Genomic DNA, 18,872 nt, shown 5'->3' with positions numbered 1-18,872 from the left:
CCCAGAAAGGCACCAAAAAAAAAAATCTCCATTTAGATGAAAACGACTGAAGCCGTTCCCAGCCCTTGAATTCCCCCCCTCGGGCCAATCTGGAACCGAGCCGCTCAGCAGTTCAGCTCTGGCATCTTAAACCAATTGGGCTGCGGTGAGTCATACTGCTTTCCCTGCAGGCAGCTCAGCCGCAGTGGAAACTGTGATCGCGCGCCCTCCGCCTTGGCCACACGGCTCACATGCCGCGGCCCGGCCTGCCTCCGGATCAGAGGGACGACCGATCCGCAGGGCTGGAACAAAGGGGCTTCTGTTCGGCAGGCCCCCACTTCAAAGGCTTTTTGCTTCCTTTTCTTCCCCTGGTCTCCAAGCTCAGGAATAATCAAATAACACGGAGCCCCCCACCGACGTTACTCTCTTGCACTTTTTCCCGCAGAGAGAACCGGCGCGCGGCACAACGCGAAGCACGGAGCAGAGCAGGCACAAACACGGGACGCAGCCGCTCACGCAGAAGGGCTGGTATTTACAGCGTCTCCGCTGAGGGGGGGGGGCGGGAAAAAGCTGCACGATTCCATTGTTTGGGAGATAGATAGCTCTCCGAGTAACAAACAAAGCATTTAGACGGATGAAAATAACTGGTGGGACTGTAAACGATGACTATTAACCACATCGGAGCAGAAACAAACAAGTTATTTTAAGTCATCTCCAAGGTCTCTGAGCTCAGAACTCCAGCGCAGAAGCAAGCGCATCGGACTAGTTCTCTTCCAACTCTTTTGCTGGAAGAGTTTTCTCCATTTGCCCTGTGCTCTCAGGAAGGCCGAGTTTCTCTCCCCGCTTGGGAAGGCCGGGCAGGTAGGCTGAACGAACCAACCCATGAGAAACTAGAGCGGGGCTCCCTAAGGACTGGCGAAGTGGGGTACACACCCCGCCCCCCACCGAGGGAGCCCCCCCCCACTGCGACATCAAGACATCAGACACGGTGGCTGTGACTGTTCCCAACAAGGCGTGAAAGTTTTGCAACAGTCACACAAGCAAATAAGCGTGTTATGTGTTATGTGCATCTGCATGTTAACGCCTGTCTGTATAATGATATATTATTCAAGCTCAGAAACATTATCCAGAAGGCTATGCATCACACATCCAGTAATAAACTGTCTACATTTAAAGACACCTATCTATAACAATCAAACTTTTTCCAGAGTTTCCTTGAGTAATTATAATTCTATTATAATTCAAATTGCTATATTTATAAAATAGAATTAAAAAGCACAATAATTACCATGATTATCAATTACAACTTAAAATGAGTTTTCAGCCTATATTTTGCATTTGAAGAATTTCTAAAAAATAAGACAATTTGTAATCTCTAAATCCTAACTGTACCCTACTAAAAACTTTTCTTTTCTACTGAAAACACTCTTCTTTCTGCTTTCGCTTTGATCCTTTGATATTTCATTTTTTCAATTAAACACGCACATCACTGTCTGTTCCAGGAGGGCATTGTCATTGACGTGGCTAACTGAGTCCCTGATGTGCGCAGTGGGTAATTAATTCATCAAGAGGAGGGCCGATGGAGGAGCTGCCCCCCACACCCTGCTCCTCCTGCCCAGTCGGAGTTCGGCCACAACGCCGCTTCCGAAATGCAGTATGTAGGGATACGCATCGGCACGAGACTAGGTGTTCTAGTTTGGGCTGAGGTCATGGGAGAAATCCAGCCCCAGACTCCGTCTTGGAAGTTCAAATCCTTGATTGGGAGGTCCCGTATTTCGGAACAGCACAGGGCCCTTTGCTCCCGAAAACCCAGCGTGTGTGTGTGCGTAGAAGCCCAGCCTTCTCCGCAGAGAGCTCCTGGAAGCGAGGGAGGGAAGCATGTTTTCCTCCTGACTCAAAGCTAAACAAAAGCAGAGGGAGGGAGGAGGGAAGACAACGAAGAGACCGGTCATGTTCGTCTGGTTTGGAAACTAGAAATGGATCAATGCACAAGTATGCGAGTTCTGTTTATAGTAACATTTAATCCGGCAGCGAATTCTTGCAAGATGAACCCTGTGTGTTTTTTTTTTTTACAAAGACCGTGACAGTTTCCAGAGGAGTTAAAACCCTTCAGGTTACTGCATCCCAAAATGCAAAATGCGAACACATTTAGCCATGCCCCTCGGACCACACCTATACCATCTACCTCATTATGATTTCTTATTTACTGCACATCTCCAGTCATTGTTTACTTGCTTACTTGTACAGTGTCTACTGTTTGTTTGTATATTGTCTTGATGCGCTGTCTGTACTTTGTGTTTTTACACTTGTTTTAACAATCGAGAGACTTTCCGTCAGTAAGAATTCCATTGTACCAGTACATGGACTGGTTACACATGGCAATGAAGTTCAAGTTCAAATTAAATAAAAATACAGCAGTTGCTTATTTCTTTCGCTGGGATACCTTGAAAATATACAAAACGAGACTTCTCTGCACACGCTGTTCTCCACAGAAAAAGTGAAAAAGTCCTTAGTGTCAGCAAAGAGATGAGAAAACCCACAGAGGTGTGACTTGTGTATTTTGTGGGTGGTTGCGTGTGTGTGTGTGTACATGTGTTTGTGCTGATTGGAGGATGCAGATCTCTGGAACTCCATTCAGCCAAGCTCATGTACCCCTCATCTCCTGCAACACTTTTGTACCGTCTTTTCTGTTGGTAATGTTTCTTATATCGTTGTCTTGGACTGAAAATACATTTCTCCCAGTGAATAATAAAGCTTGAATTGAACTGAAGCCCAAGGAAGACTTAAGGGGAAAAAGTAAGGGAGGGATTCTAATTGAAGGTGTTTTATACAACTGGACACTGGGATTTTCACTTTACCAAAGGGGTACCTCAAAACCAGGATAAGACAACTCCTATAAATCTTTTTTCCACTACGTTTCCACATATTTGCCGGACAAATCTCGTTTCTGACTCAACAAGGACACGGCCCGTTATCTGGGTCTCACACTTGACACAAAGGGTGGGGTAAAATTCAATGCCAACCGTGCGCAAACTTCCCAGGAATGGGCTCTAGTGCAAATATTGGCTCAGGTGGGCCGTCGGCCGAAGAGGGGAAAAAAAAGTCTAAAATGAACCACTTCCGAAAGCAGGAGGTCAAAAGAGTAGTAGTTGAAACAGTTGAATAAACCACAGCAGTCCAAAAACAGTGTTGTCTGTTCTGGAAAAGAATTAAGTTAAATACTAAGCCACATATTGCAGGACATTGTACAGCAATCTGTAACCAAATTCTCCTGAAAATATTTACTGGACAAACATGGAAAAGACAGACTGCATAACTCCAAATGTCTACAGCTCTGAAGGTGAATTTTGCGATTCTAGATTCTCTTCGATCGCCTTAAATCCATCGGGCAATATTAAGCACTAAAGTTTTTGCTATTCTTTTATCGAGGCGGTTGTGGCAACTGGCCTTGGAGGTCAGTGCCAGCGACAGCGTTTCGCTGTTGACTTTATGACTCAGCCATGCTGTACAGAGAAACGAGCACAAGAGGGAATGTTCGCTTGCGAGTCTGACAAGGAGAAAATCTGACTCCGCTAGTGGAAATCTGTTAGATCACAAACCAGACTGCGATACCTCAACAGCTTGCAAAGAGTTTATGTAACAACAAGCAAACAAGCTTTTCAGCACTTCTGTAGGTTAAGAGTACCAAGGCAGTACATCTCCTAACTGTTTTAAGACTGGAAATTCTCAACCCTATACTGATTTCATAGCAACACAGAGGACAGTTTCTAAACAGTGCAGATTTCTGTTGGGTAGTCCACCCATTTTCAAACTACATCTCCCGATGCAGTGTTGCAGGAGAGCCAGAGTCTATCCTGACAAGTAATGGGGCGTCAGGCAGGGCACACCCTGGAGGGATGCCAGTCCATCACAGGACAGACAGACACAGGCACATCACGGCCAGCCTTCCCAGAAGCCAATTAACCCACCAGTATGTCTTTGGAGTGTGGGAGGAAACCGGAGCACCTGGGGGAGACGCACGCAAAGTGAGGGGGGAACATGCAAACTCCACACAGCCAGCACCCCGAGTCTAGAATTGAACCCCAGGGCCCCAGGCTGATCCCTGCGCCTCTATGCTGGATAGCGCTGACTGCAGAAACACTTCACTTCGGGCACTTGACAATCTTACTTTAGAGCAAACAAGGCTACACATAAGGGAAAGACATAAACAGGAAGAAATAAAGGCCTCTCCTGATGAGTTAGGCTGTGAATGGTCTCTGTTTAAATAAAGAACGTGAAGCTATCTGGAGGCACAGGCTGGCTCTGCTGCCACAGTTAGCTATAAGCACCGACTGGCCCCTAGGGAACTTGATAAGGACCCATTTCCTCCCTGTCCACCAACAGCGCGGAGCTGTTTGCCGTTGTTTCGAGTTCAGGTCCCGAGACATTGAAAACAGGAACGAGGAAGTACTTCGCTTGGAACGAAGCAGGAATGCTTCCAGGGAATTCAGCGCCGACAAATATTTTGCCATTCAAAAAAAAAATGCTACAAGAATCAGGGTGGCACCCCACACAATCACAACCGGTTTTGCTGAAACAAACAGCACGGGCTCAGGCAATGTGCATAAGGCAACACCACCAGGCACAAAAAGGAGCAGGCACAAACACAAATCACGTAGGGGCTGATGCATACATCACGACTGAAGAAGAGGGGGAAGGATGAAGAATCACACTGTGGGGGGGGTTAATATCCTGTTTTTTGGAATTCTGGTTTCCAAGTCTTGGCTTTTAAATTCCCATGACTGCTGTGAAGCCCACGCAGTTACGCAACACAAAGAAAGGACTTCTTTTGAAGAAGAATGGTTGATTTCTTCACGACGTGTCTTTCTACATATTTTAATACTCTTTTTTTTTTCCTTTCTCTTGGAACAAAAGGAAGGAAAGGGTGTAATGTGAATTCAGTCTTTGCCCACGGAGACTGAATCTCTCAACGACAGAAAACCTAGTGCCAGGATGTGCTCGCACGCACCTCCCGGGGATCACGTTACTGGCCCAGGGTACGGCGCCGTAGCCCAAGGACAACCGCGCACTGGTGTGACTGAAGTGTGGAGACGTGGGGGAGGGAGAAAGAGAGAGTGAGACAGGAGGGGGGAGGGCAGCACACAAAGCTGCATTCGGCTGCCCGCCTCGTGCGCGCTGCGGGCTGAAACAGGTGTGGCAGGCGCTGCCTCTGACCGAGGATCAGCAGGTAATCCCTGGGCAAACAGGTGTGCCAGCGCCCGTCACTGCCCCATTCATGAGCGCCGTCTGGCTCGGCCGCTGGCCGCTGCCCAACTGCCCCCTGGGCCAGATCCGACCGATAGTGACACAGACCCACAGCACACAACCGTCTTCTCATTCAGCTGCAAGGCAGGGTTATTCACCTGCTGGGACAGCCTTTGAAGGACTCAATCAGCCCAGTTCCAAGTGCTTTGGGGCTGTATTTCAGTCTTTGAATGTAGGCATGGCCCAGAGCCTATACGAGACAAAAACCAACCAGGAAAACCACACTGTAATCTATTTGTGACTAAGGTTTGTTCAGTTTGCCTGCACAACATTAAGTTGAAATACTAAACTTAGTCTTGTAAGGAAGTCTCGATTGGGGCCATAATTTCTTCTTGCGGAACGCTGAGGTTTCCTTTGCTGCAGGTTGGAAAGGAGGAAGACACTAACGGGATTCTCAGCCAGGTGATCTGCAGTTTGCGAAATGCAAACAACACTGAAGCAAATCGAATCCATGAAGGTTTTGGGTGGGGCGATAAAAATGAGAAAAAAATAAGGAACAATCCCGAAAATACTTCTGCTTCTGTGCAACGCGAAAAAAAGGCGCCCTTTTATTTCTGTAGCAGCCCTGCGGTTCAGCGGCAACTGTACAGATCTCTCCAAACCGTTTCTGAGGAATGCAGGCAGCCTGAGCTACACTCTGTTCCACCTTAACTCACACCTAAACCTGCACCATACAATGCTGTGATCAATCAATTAAACTATTTCCAGACAACAACGCAGTGAAAGGAATACAGAGTAAAGAACTGTTTAAATGTCTAATTTAACTTATTTTTTGTTTTTGGTGAAACAAACATTAATAATGCTACATGCACAGTAAGCAATACACAACATAAACATACAACATACAAATTACAATATTTACAAACAAGGTAGGCATCTTGACTAACCAGAGAGCCCCAGACCGCTGCCAAGTACTGAAATCCTGTTTATTTTCCCCCCAGTTGAGCATTATCTTTATTAGGAGGGACTTTCTCCAATATTAACAGATGGGACCATCCCCAAGAGACACTGTCAGGTGCTGGCTTAACACGTCCCTTCCAAGACAGGGTGTTCCGACACAGCGCTGATCAACATCTGGGCTTTCCAGCACTGGGATTTTGTGCTGTCTAATTTCACCGATACATGAATAGTATACCATAATATGGAATTTTACTTTTAAAGGAAAGGCATACACATATATAATTGTTCCAGTTTACATCCTAATGAATAACACGTATAGATACCGCACTGTGAACCTTAAGAAATCCCTTTAACTCAAGGCAACTAGCTTCAGGTTACCAGACAGGGAACGCACTGTGTTTGCATAACACCCTTTTGGATAACAAAGCAGGTATAGATCCAGACAAATTTTTTAAGACAGGCAAATGAATAATGCTTCCGAGCCACCTCCCCACCACACACACACACAAACTCTTCAGCCTCATTACCTCAATTTACTCATTTAACGAAGCATGACTGCCAACATATTCAAGTCTCCTTTTGTTCAACACCTGCTGCTCTTTGACGGTGGTATTTGTACAGCGAACGGACTGCAGGTCCCTCTCCTAACATCTTGACCTGAGAAGGCACTATGCGAAGCTATGAGAAGGTCACATCTGTTGGGCAGAGAACTGCACAAGCTAAGCTTGGAGTTGAAAGGCGGTTTATGGCCCAGGGGGCCCTGTGTCAATCCAATACAACCAGCTCTAATGATCCTGGGGTTGCCACTGCAGTGAGCTAACAGACACAGCTCCTGTAAAGCGATACCTTACAATCCCTCAGGGAGCTGCTCATCAGGCAGTAAAAAAAAAAAGAGACCCCTTGATGGTTAATGTCATCTTAACGGCCCACTGTGAAATGAATACGACAACACCTCCTAGATCGTACATCACCGTGTCCATCCGACCCATACTGCACAGCAAAGGAAACTCGTCGTTTCTGATCAGAAAACCTTTTTTGTCGCCAGTGTGCCTGGAACTTTTTATTGCCCGTCAGGAAGCAGTGTGGCCACTACAGCACCCTCCAGGGTGGGGGAGTAAGGTACAGCATCCAGTGCCAGATTTCCCATGAGGCACTGCAGGCACAGCGCCTAGGGCCTACGAAGGAGGGAAACTCTAGTGACTGAAACAACACCCTGGCGATCGGCTCTAGGTGCTCCAGATCAATAATCAGACGCTGCTCTAGACACTAGCAGTATGGAAGTGATGGTGGCTCGACTCACTCCCTCAATCAGGGGGTTTAGCACTGGAATAGTTTACAGTCAGTTGGCGTTCACCCCTCTTCACCCCTCGGAGTGAAAGTGCCCAGGGCCTACGAACCCCACACTCCGGCCCTGATAACATCAGTAAGGCCACAGATGACCGCAGGGGGGAAAGGCAGGGCTAGATTTCGTTGTTGGGGTGTCCTCTGGTGCCCAAGGACGTTCACTCTGTCTCTGGGATATCTTCATAGCTTTTTTTTTTCTGTGGGAGTGCGAAAGCGGCCTTATATTTTCAAAATCGATATATACCCACCAGAGCGCGATGAGTAATATGGCGGTTCGGGAGAGTAACACCCAGGCCTCAGGCCTCAGGCCCATGGTCGCAACTACTCCTAGCTGAGCCCCAGTTTGCCCACCAACAGCGGACTGGCATCCTCTCCTTCAGAGCTCTGGGGTCTGAACATGATGCCCTGTAAACTGTTCCAGTGCTAAACCCCCTGATTGACGGAGCGAGTCGAGCCACCATCACTTCCATACTGCAAGTGTCTAGAGCAGCGTCTGATTATTGATCCGGAGCACCTCGAGCCGATCGCCAGCGTGTTGTTTCAGTCACTAGTGTTTCCCTCCTTCGGAGGCCCTAAACATTTCTTAGGCCCTAGGCGCTGTGCCTGCAGTGCCTCGTGGGAAATCCGGCACCAGACCAAGCCCTCAGTCAAGACACAAACAGGAGCGCGGGGTCTGGACAGCAGGCTCAGCTGTGGGAACCCACTCCCAAAGACCTGGAGGTCTTTGGCGCCAGTTTGATTGAAAGTGTTTCTAGAACGCCCACACATACTCAGACGTTGTAATTCGGGGTACGTGGGGGGGGGGTGGTCTTTCAAGGAGACAGGGAGGGGTTGCTGAGAAACCTGTAAAACACATGAACTGCAACAGGAAATTCAGGGAGCCCTCAAATGAGGCGCCGCACTCTGAGGAAGAGTGCTTCCCTCTGTGGGCATCACCGCGCCGCCACAGACGCGCGCCTTCCCCACAGCTGAGTCACTGACCACAGCCAGGCCGCTGCGCCGCGTCGCCTCGGCAACCAAACAGTCCCGCCAAACAGCAGTGCCCGCAGCCAGGCCCCGCCGAGGAGGCTGGGACGGTCCTGTTCCCTGCTTTCTCTCTCTCTCTCTCTCCCGTGCGTCACACCAGGCCCCGGGCGGACAGTCGCGATCAGGCTCTCGCGCGTGGGGGGGGAAGAGAAGCTGCCCCCCCCTCTCCCGTTACAAACCACTCCGGTTGGGCTTCTTAAACAACCACAGGCTTGCAGATTCCCTGCTCCTGACAGCTCACACACGCCAAATCTGTTCAGTTCGCTCGGGACGTGGACAGGCTGGGAGGGCGGTGTGCGTTTTTACATGACATCTGCGTGCGACGGTGCACTCTCTCATAAGAGTAGGGTTTACCGCAGTATTCCAAAAGGTACCCATCCTGGGACAGTGAAGGGCTCTCTGCTCCCACTCCGTTCCAGCAGTTCTGTGCACCCACTCCTTATTTTCCCCAGGGAACTTAGCCAGGAAATCAAAAGGGTAAACTGCTGTTTGTCTGCTTTTAATGATAATGCTGAAGAAGGTGGATATTAAAATGCGCACAGGCATGCTGCATGTTTATGACGGACCTTGTATATGCAGCACAGTATGAGAAGAACCGTTTCGAAAATAAGCACAGGGTTCGAGAAAAGTGATTCCCAATTTCAGGCACATTTAAGCAGAACCGCTCAGCTGAAACACATTCGTTCTCCTTCCTTGAGGAAACAGAAGACGCGTCTTTACAGGAACAGATAGAGGGTTTTTGGAAAAGCCACGAGCTGTACTCTGGGCGCCGATGCACCAGATTATTTCACAGGAAGGCTTTAAACAATTAGACAAATACTCTCCTGACAAGCTGTACAAGCCAAACAAATTCTGGTTTGCAACTTTTTGGCACGTTTCAGAGCCAGTGTGTAACAGACAGCACAGGCCCCCCTCGAGGGGTGAAGCTCTCGTTATGGGCTGAATGCAACACCCACAAGGATCTTCACACCTCCCAGCAGGACCTCACGGGCCCAAGTCGCCACAGTAACGTGGCAAACCGAGTGATTCTGTGGTTCATGTGCAAGGCCCAAGCTATAAAGAGATTCAATTCAATTTATTTTTATATGGCGCCTTTCACAACAGGGTTGGCCCAATAAACAGTAAACACACAGCACACGCTAACGTTCACCCAGAGGGCAACGTGGGGCCTGTTTGAAACCGATACTCCCTTTGCCAGCCTTTCACTGGACCATAAAAAAGCCAATCCTCTCACAATCTGCAGGAATCTACACATGCCAGACTGTGACACACAACCTGCTTCCTCTCTGTGTTTATTTCAGGGGAGGTGGCACCGATCAGAGCGCATCAGGCTCGGCAGCTGGACCTGGCTTCTGCTGCAGCAGGAGACTCGCGGAAAAAAAAACAACAGGAACGAAGTGGTTCAGGAACGACGTGACTGTGGGTGGTTCAAGTTCAAGAAGAAAATACACGTTTAATGCCGATTCAAGTGGAAACAGGTCGAGGGCCCAGATCGGAGCAACGCATTCAACCTGCCAGCCAATCACAAACTCCAAACCCTGCTTCCGCCCAATAGGAACGCATCACCGTAAAGTGGGTGTGCACTCTGTGGTTCGCAGGCATGTCTGCTCCTTGAGCTCGTCAGTGTAGAAGGCAGAGTGGATACACAGCTTTCAACAAACAACATGGGGTTTCCCAGGTGCCTTTGATAGAAATGTTCAGCGTAACTAATACGTAAGAGGTGTTGGGAGAGTCGTCAGTGGCTGTAACGAGGTTACATTGTTCAGTAACTTTTTTTTTTCAAAATGACTTGGATGACTCTTTAAGTCAAGGACTGTGGCTGATTAATAAAGAGTGCTTTTTTTAAGAGCATGTATTTTTCTGAGAACTGTAAAGATTTCAGTCTTGCCTTGCTGTCCCCGTTCACCATGACTCTCCACGCAGGATGCTGTTAATGAAGATGGTGAAAGGGTTAACAATTTTAAACTCTGGACATGCGTGCACAATTTTCTCTTTCTGATGAAATGAACATCCAGCTAGGAATCTCAGTAACGGCCTGAATATCCTGTATTTTAACCCAAGCGTCTTGTAAAGTTGTCCTTTGTGTGAATTTCTGAGGTTTCTGAGCAAAATGTTTGTTTGTTTTTTCATTGAACTTGACTCAAGGGAGCTGGATTATTATTCTATGACCATATCTCACTCATCCTTAAAAAATGGATCAAACCTACAGGTTTAAATTCACATTGTGTGTGTGGGAGGGGGATATTGAAATTCTGTTGCTGCATTTACTTTGGATCTTAGGAGATCTTTAAATTCCATGACACACAGAAAACAGAAACACCTTGCTGCAGAACTCAGAGCTCTGCAAATTGCCTTGTAATTACCGGAGAGGAAAAGGAAGCAGTGAGATAACTTGAACGATGACATGGGAATAGGCGATTAGAAAGGAAGAGAGATTAGAGAGGATCCTTCCAGCCTGCATCAGCTCCTTCGCAGTGTGGTTCAAATCCCAAATGAGACACCAGCTGAGCACTGCTGCGCCCTTGAGAAAGACTGCTCCAGGCAGAAGAATGGGCCACAAAATGTGAACACAAAAAAATATTGTAATGCCTGTAACTCAACTTGAAGCGCATTTTTAATTCATGAAAAAGTTTCACAGTCCCTAAGTTAATAAGTACTGCGCAGATCCATGGACAATGAAAGTTATTCTATAGCAGGACATGAAGAGGGTGGATCTTCACTATGAAGAGGAAATGAATGAGAAGACATCAAGACACTGACTCATCAGTCTCCTCAGCCTGACAATGTAAGGAAGTATCCCCAGTAAAGGGCAATGGAATTGCAGATACTTTGCAAAAATTCTGTTCAGAATGGTTTAAACTGAGTGATGTGATTGTCTTGTTTATCATACGACACTCCAAACTGCTCATCTCACTGTAAGAGGGATATGGCTTCCCGGAATTAGAAAACCAGGATTTCCCCAAAAGAGCACATTAACAGATGCCTGCAGGTAGCATGCATGAAGGAAAGTTTTGGGAACTGAGAACGAGTGATTCCATCACCGTCACCACATCACTGCGATTTTAAAATCTCCTACGCAGATATTTTAGCCTAAGTGTAAGTAGTGCTAAGGGACAAGCTTTTGTTTCCATTCAAAATGGGAGCAAAAAAGCTCTACATTATGATCCCAATACACAGCCATTTAGTTAGAGGAATCCTACTGTGAAAATGCCTGAGCCAAGGGCAGCAAAACAATTTTAGACCCCAAACTCGACTGGGTCAGTGTCCAGTGGCTTGGGTCAAGACCTTTACCCTGTGCAGCTGCTAAAAGGTATCAGGCTAATAACAGCAATGCTAATTGCACAAACCCGCTGGTCACCGACCAGCCACAGAGGCGGCAGTCATGTGGCAAACTGAGTGATTCTGAAGCGGTGCTCTTGGCCTGTGGTCAGATCCAGCCAGTGACATGCAGTACAGAAATCACTGGTTCATGAGCAAGGCCCAAGCTAAATAGAGATCAATTAGTCACCTCGATATACAGTACATAACATTATGTGTGGCTTTACTCAGCCTGCAGCTAGGCTTTTAGACATCTGTTTTACATAAACACCCCTAGTGGATATGGTGAGCCCACACAAGTTGACAGACCCTCAACCTGTTCATCCCTGCCTACTGAGGCAGCTCGAAGACCGACGAGGTTCAGAAGAACAGAAAGTGAAGTTTATTTACTCCTTCCTTTAAAATGGCCGCAAAAATCTTCCCGAAACTTTGGGCTGTTTTCACAAAGAAAAAAGCACATTCCATTTCCAAATCCTGATTTGAGTCAGCCTAGGAGACAAGACAAACCAATCCCAGGACCACTTCCATTTTCATTTATCCACCATGAATTAAAAACGGCATCATCCAGAAATTAATTATCCATGATCATCACATTAGGACTACACAAAAACAACAGCAGCCAGCCTGTCTGATTAGTTCCTACTAATCACCACTGCTGTATTAACAGATGTCCAGGAGCAGACACACCTGACTTACCTGGTATCATGAAAAAAGAAAACCAAAACTGGAGCATTGCGAAAGTAAAAACTTGAATGAAACAGGTTATGCCAAAAATCAGGAACCGACAACCTACACAATAAATTCCAAAAGTACTTCAAGTTTCAGACACCTCTGACAGCTTCAGCTTCACAACCTCACACTGGCAGCTAGAGACAGCTTTCGCACAGGCAGGGGAGAAGAGATCGCAGACAAGCTGCAGGTTACACTGGAAAAACTTTGCCGTGTCAGGATCGATTTGGAGTCTGACACAGACCTGACGGCTGCAATGGTACTGTATGCATTTAAAGGCTGACTCAGTCCTTCACCCAGAACCACACACTGTGGGAACATGCAGCCTCCCCCACACAGGTCCTTCAGTTCTCTCCTTCTCAAGCAAGAGGAGGGGAGAGGCTGTCACATGCTGAAAGGCGGGCAGATGTGATCACCAGTACTCGAACGTTTGGACAGAGCAGAGAGACGACAAAGAGTTTGCCCAGCCCCAGCCCCGGCGAGCCGACAGTCATCCAAGACTGTGATCTATCGGCATGTGATCGTTTATTTTCCCTGCCTGACTACTGCATGCAAACCGCTCCTATGTCCTGGGACCTAAATCAAACTTGAGGATTAATAGTTATGCACCTTTTATCTACAAAAAGCGAACCAGGATACATTGCATAGCATTCTCGACCACAGAAATGCACAGAACTCTCTAGCTGCAAACAACAAACAATTGAACTTGCTTCTGCTTGTGCAGGCTGGACTTGTCCTTTACAATGTGACTTTGTATTTTTGATGCCCTTATCCTCCATTATATTTCAAATCTGTGGGTGAGATTCATTAATCCCGTTTCTGGTCAAAATACTTGATTTACTTGACCTCCAGGTTTAGAATCTCAGTTTGAATAGTACCGTCCCACCAGTGACTCGAACCAATAGCTGCAACTGAGATTTGGGAAAATCCCTCGGCTTTTGTTTCAGCTTTTGTACAGCAATTTGATTCACGGGAGATTGTGAAGAAAATCCCAGAAGTGGCTGTGCTGTAACACAGAAGGAGTAAACTACAACAGGAGACGTAACCGGAAATTTTCAGAACCAGCCGGCAGTGGGCACTAGACATGAGATAACTCCAGTAAATCAAATAAAAACAGCTTCATAACAGGGAGTGGTGGCTAAGGCCACTCCTTAATTAACACCCCACATCACAGCACCGACGTACATATACTGTCGTTGAATGTTTTTGCTCGTTGCTCAAGAAATGTTTTAGCTCCATTTATACAACATAAGTCACCTTATTGTCTATATCCTCTGAGATATTAAGTTGCTGGTATTTTGAGAAAAACATACTATCAAGGCTAACAATGAAGGACAGCACTTTTATTTCTTACATAACACCCCTTTCGGCTCTGCAGAGGCAGATGCCCAAATCGTGAAATGCTAACATTTAGAGATCTCAATCTAATCACACTTTTAAGCCTTTTCCCCAGAAAGTGCGAGCGAGATAGAGCTACACAAGGCTGTGTGGCAAGGGAAGACATCAGGGGCATGCATCTCTAAAGGAATTCCCCCACCTCCCCCCCACCAGAGACCCAGAGAAGTCGTTTCTTCGAATATACAACTCTATATTAGTCTTCAAAAGGACCTCCTGAAAATAACCTTTCAAGATATCAGATTCCAGCTTGAAATCTAACATGATGGCACCAGGAAATACAGCTAAGATGTGTCATGAGGTTTATATAGTCATATTCTTAAGACTATAACATTGATCTTCTCTAGAATAGTGAATATAAGCAGAGTACAAGCCCACGCAATAGACAGTGTGTCCCTAATACATTTGTTCTCATCTCCTGAGCTCAACAGAAGGGGGTTTTGTCTCTTACATGTTATTTCCCCGAGGGCTGAGCTGACAATTCAAAATGCTCTGGAAGAAAACTTTGTCCCAGTTAACATAATGCATGAGCGCCCAGATGTGTTGAACAATCCTCAAGGCTCAGTCAAGAAATCATACAGATTAAGAAGGACATAGACCAGGATCAGTGTAACACACTACCTAACCAGTGACAGTGAAGTCTGGTGCTGCTATCTTACTGTTGGAGCACAAGAACTGCTGGATCTGGATGACCAACACACAAAACCAGAAATGAAACGCATGATGGAGGCAGTCAAGCTTAGGGGATTGAATGCAAAGGCACAAAGCCAGCAAGTCTACAAACGACACAGCTGTGAGCCTTGACCCAGGAGAACGATCAATGAATGGAGGAAGAGGTACTACAGTACTACAGAAATACAGCACTGAAAATTAATAATGCATCTGTAAGTTTTACTTTAGTATAAGTTTCTGCTGTGCACTGTGCAATACAACCCCTGTCCTCTTTTTGTGTCATTGGAAGCCAACAGATTTTGTAAAAGACTGAGAAAGCGAGTCATTTTCTAGGCAGGGTTGAATTACAAGTCGGAAAAGCTCTCACTGAGGTTTAAAGGTGGGCGCTATCTCGATGACGTTTCAGAGATCAGCAGAAGGGACTCCCCTCCTGATGCTCCGTGGAAAACGTCTCGCAGCAGGGAGCGGACGTGGCACTTCTCCCAGAGCGCACCGCGTGTCGGGAGTGGGATTGTCCCAGTCACAGGACGTTCTCCAGCAGGGGTCTGGAGGGATCCTCACGGGTACATGAGCTCCAGAACCTCCGAGAGCCGCCGGGATGGGAAAGCGACAAGGAACACGGCCTGACCTTTGCTTTTTTGGGGGGTGGGGGGGACGACGAGGGGGCTGCAGCAGCAAGCTCAAAGGCTGCTCGAGAAGAAGGGCATTCTGGGAGAGAGGGGCTCCCCTCCTACCTGGCCTTCAGCTCCTTGTACTCCTCGCGGACCTTGCCCAGCTCCAGCTGCAGGCGGGCCCGCTCCTTGGCCACCGAGTCCAGGGTCTTGCGCGCGTCGGCCAGCTCGGTCTCGTAGGCGGCCTTCAGGCCCGACAGGTCGCGGCTGATCTCCTCCTCGGACTCGGTGATGCGCAGCCGCAGCCCGGCGTTCTCCGCCTCCAGCGAGCGCACCTTGTCGATGTAGACGGCCAGCCGGTCGTTCAGGTCCTGCAGATCCTCCTTCTCCTGCAGCCGCGTGATGCGGGCCGGCGAGAGCGGGGTGCTGCCACCGCGGGTGGTGCGCTTCGGGCCGGGGGTCTCCATGGCGTCGGCTGGGACGGGGGGGGGCGGGGTCCTCGCACCTGGCCCGGGGGGGGGGGGGGAAACGGAGAAGAAACGGGCTTTAGCGTCTGCCTTCGCCCTTGTTCCAGCCTGGGTGGACTCTCTTACCTTTCGCGTAACCTTTGACCTCCCGCTCCTGTGGCTAGGTGTGATCTTGAAACCGCCTCCCTCGCCAATAAAGGGAGGAGCGAGAAGAGGAGGAAACGGGAGGACAGAAAACACGACTGCCGAGAAGACTTGTGCCCCGTGTTTCAATCAAGGGCAGAGCACCAGGTAGGAGACGTCCAGATCCCACACACCGAGGCAGAGGCTGGATTTGAACCGGGAACCTCCACCTCACACACCCTGCTCCTGTACACCTGGACTGCCATCTCCTAAATCAAACCTATGAGCTTCCCTCGCCTGCCGGCACTTTAAAATACTTCGACAGGGGAGTCCTTGAGCCCGCGATTTGGAATTTTGAAATGACCTCGACTTGGCTACCGGTCCCGCCTTAGCACAGACCGAGAGGGTTCAGCGGCAGGCAGCACAACTGCGAGGCAAAGACCTGTTCCACTGACTCATACGTCCGAGAAAAGCACCTCTATTGCAGCAGGGCAAAACTTGAGAACTGTTGCGCAGTGTGAAAAACCAAGCGGCTATAAAAAGCGTTTACCTTGCAGTTGAGTCGTCTGGGGGCAAAGTGTCCCGCAACTTGGAGCGAACTGGTCCGGAGGCTGGCGGTACTTTTGGAAGCAAGGCTGTGACTCAGCACGCAGCTGCTAGATCTCTAGTGAACTGGCTTCTCAAGATATGATTTCGCTGCTGTCTGCTGCTGCTGGCTGCTGCTCCCTGATCTCTCTCTCTCTCTCTGTCCTTCGCCTCCTGGCTCCAGATCCAGACTGCTTCTTGCTCAGCCTTTCCCAGCCAATGTATTTCTGGAACACAGAAAGAGTGAGGAGGAGGAGGGGTGGAAGAGGGAGGAGCTCCGGTAGAACTGAGTTTGCTCTGCAAGCCTGAAACTGCTTTCCCTGCCCTTCAGTGCACGCCAGCTTCTCAGTGGAGAGCGTAAGAAATCTGTCAGAGGCTGCCAGCGAGGTGAAAAAACGAAATAAAAAATGCAGGAGAACCGAGTGAGGGAAAGTACCTTGATTTTCTACAAGATAAAAAGTTGCCCCTGTAACTCCCTTGCCTTTAATAGTGCGCTTTTGGTCAGTGCCCAGGAGAGCTTAGCCCTCATCAAGAGGAAAGAGCAAGATCAGCATCCAACTTTCAGGGAAAATTCCAGAAGGATTTCTCCTCTCTTTCGGTTTTGCTTTCCAATTCAGATCAGGAAAACTGTGGCCGGGGGGGGGGGGGGGGGGTTAATTTGGCCAGTCACGTGCATTTATATGGAAGAATTGTAGCAAATACTGCGTTGGAAAGTTCCTCACAAGAACAATACAGGATTTGGAGGCTCAATCCTGTGCAGTAAGAAGTATTTTAGCCAAAGGTAAGGGCAGGATTTACAAACTACAATTAGAAGTATCTTCTAGGACGAAATACATGTTAACATGCTTTAAAAATAAGGCACTGGGTTTATTTGTGTCTTTTGAATGTGCTAACCGTATGCTGATGCGATCAGAAACTGCAGAAAAAGATTGTGCCCTTCACTGGAAGACTGCACTGGTGGACAGCGGGAGATGTATCTTTCATACAGCTGACCCTCAGCGGGGGTGTTTTATCTCATCTGGGAGACACCCTTTGCCAATTGAGAAAGGCACCCTTATCAACGGACAGACCAGAGTCCACAGGTCACGGATATCCAGAAATCATAAGGCTAAGACAAACTTTACTAGGTTTGTCAGAAGGAGCAAATCTCACCAGAAACAGATTCAACACGAACACGGCTCTTTGTTCTTTAGCTTTTAAATCCTTCATTTTTTGTCTCTGCTTGCTGTTAGCATTTTAAAGACATCTAAAAATGTTTGAGGCTCAGTTTTGCTCATGGCCTTCAAGGCCTCCACATGAAGCCTATCCCAGCAACACACGCATAACTTGCAGCAGGGCCAGTTTTCCCAGACGCCAAGTAACCTCCCAGCACATCATTGGAGGAAACCCACAAGGACATGGAAAGAACATGCAAACTCCACACAGACAGCACCTCAGGTACAGAACTGAACCAGGGCCCCAGCACTGCAAGGCAGCAACGCTAACCACTGCAATGCTCTGACACCTGTCTTCAAGGTATATTTTTAAATATTGAATATTTCACAGCACATTAACTTTGTGGATTTTTAGCAAACAACATCAGCAAAACCTTTTCGCATGTAAAAGTTTCTATTTAACGTGCATGTTATTCTTCAAAAATATGCAGGCCATTTCTTTTCATACTTATAGCAAGGGCCACTTGTTGATCAAAAATCCCATTTTTTATTATTCCTTTATTTTACCTGGCTGATCAATTGAGAGGAGAGCGGTGGCACTGTGGCTAAGGATCTGTGCCTGTGGCTGGAAGGTTGCCGGTTCAAATCCCGCGGGCGGCAGAGGAATCCTACTCCGTTGGGCCCCTGAGCAAGGCCCTTCACCCCAACTCCTCCAGGGGTGCCGTATAAATGGCTGACCCTGCGCTCTGACCCCAAGCTTCTCCCCCTGTCTGTGTGTCTCATGGAGAGTAAGCTGGGTAATGCGAAAAGATGAAATGCAAGAAATTGTATAGGGCTAATAAAGTGATATTATCTTATCTTATTATCTTTTCCAAACCTCACCTTGCCCACACCTCCACAGTCTCTGCTCTGTCTTTTCACATCAGTGGGCCTGATAACTTGTCCACAGTTTCATTTCCCTATTTCCCTATTTATCACTCGCACTGCAAGATGTTTGAGAGACTAGATGGGCCTCTGGATGAGCTCAACAGCCTCCTCGTTTGTGACTGTTCTTATGAAACACAGACCTTCTTGCTACACTGACGATTTTGATAGCACTGTTTTAACGAGGGGCGGGATCCTTTGTGGCCATATAACTGGAGTGAAGGCACAGCTTCAACACTGCTTTTACATCAGCTTTCAAAAGCCTTTCGCGAATGAGGCTCTTATCTTAAACATCCCGGGCAGGAGAAAAATGTCCCGGGTTCGCCTCTTGCTTTGCTCCT

General features: G+C 47.8%; 1 protein-coding gene and 1 long non-coding RNA gene across 2 annotated transcripts in view; one reads left to right on the top strand and one right to left on the bottom strand.

Moving 5' to 3' along the window:
- Positions 1-18,872, bottom strand: part of lmna (lamin A) — a 67,213-nt gene that overhangs the window by 31,780 nt on the left and 16,561 nt on the right. Inside the window, exons 2-3 of the mRNA XM_088620977.1 lie at positions 16,419-16,680; positions 15,402-15,783 (exon numbers count right to left, since the gene is read on the bottom strand). Of these exons, the coding sequence (XP_088477103.1) occupies positions 15,402-15,745 (344 nt within the window). The 5' untranslated portion in view covers positions 15,746-15,783; positions 16,419-16,680. The remainder of the gene's footprint in view (positions 1-15,401; positions 15,784-16,418; positions 16,681-18,872) is intronic.
- On the top strand, positions 16,677-18,464 carry LOC148639881 (uncharacterized). The gene is made up of 2 exons (XR_015930628.1): positions 16,677-17,968; positions 18,192-18,464. It is a non-coding gene; the product is annotated as an uncharacterized LOC148639881 (long non-coding RNA).

The sequence above is a fragment of the Lepisosteus platostomus genome, chromosome 26 (genome assembly GCF_059453375.1).
Source record: "Lepisosteus platostomus isolate fLepPlt1 chromosome 26, fLepPlt1.hap1, whole genome shotgun sequence".
Taxonomy (NCBI): Eukaryota; Metazoa; Chordata; class Actinopteri; order Semionotiformes; family Lepisosteidae; genus Lepisosteus; species Lepisosteus platostomus.
The sequence above is the reverse complement of the archived record's forward strand: the minus strand, read 5'-3'. Positions and strand labels throughout refer to the sequence as shown.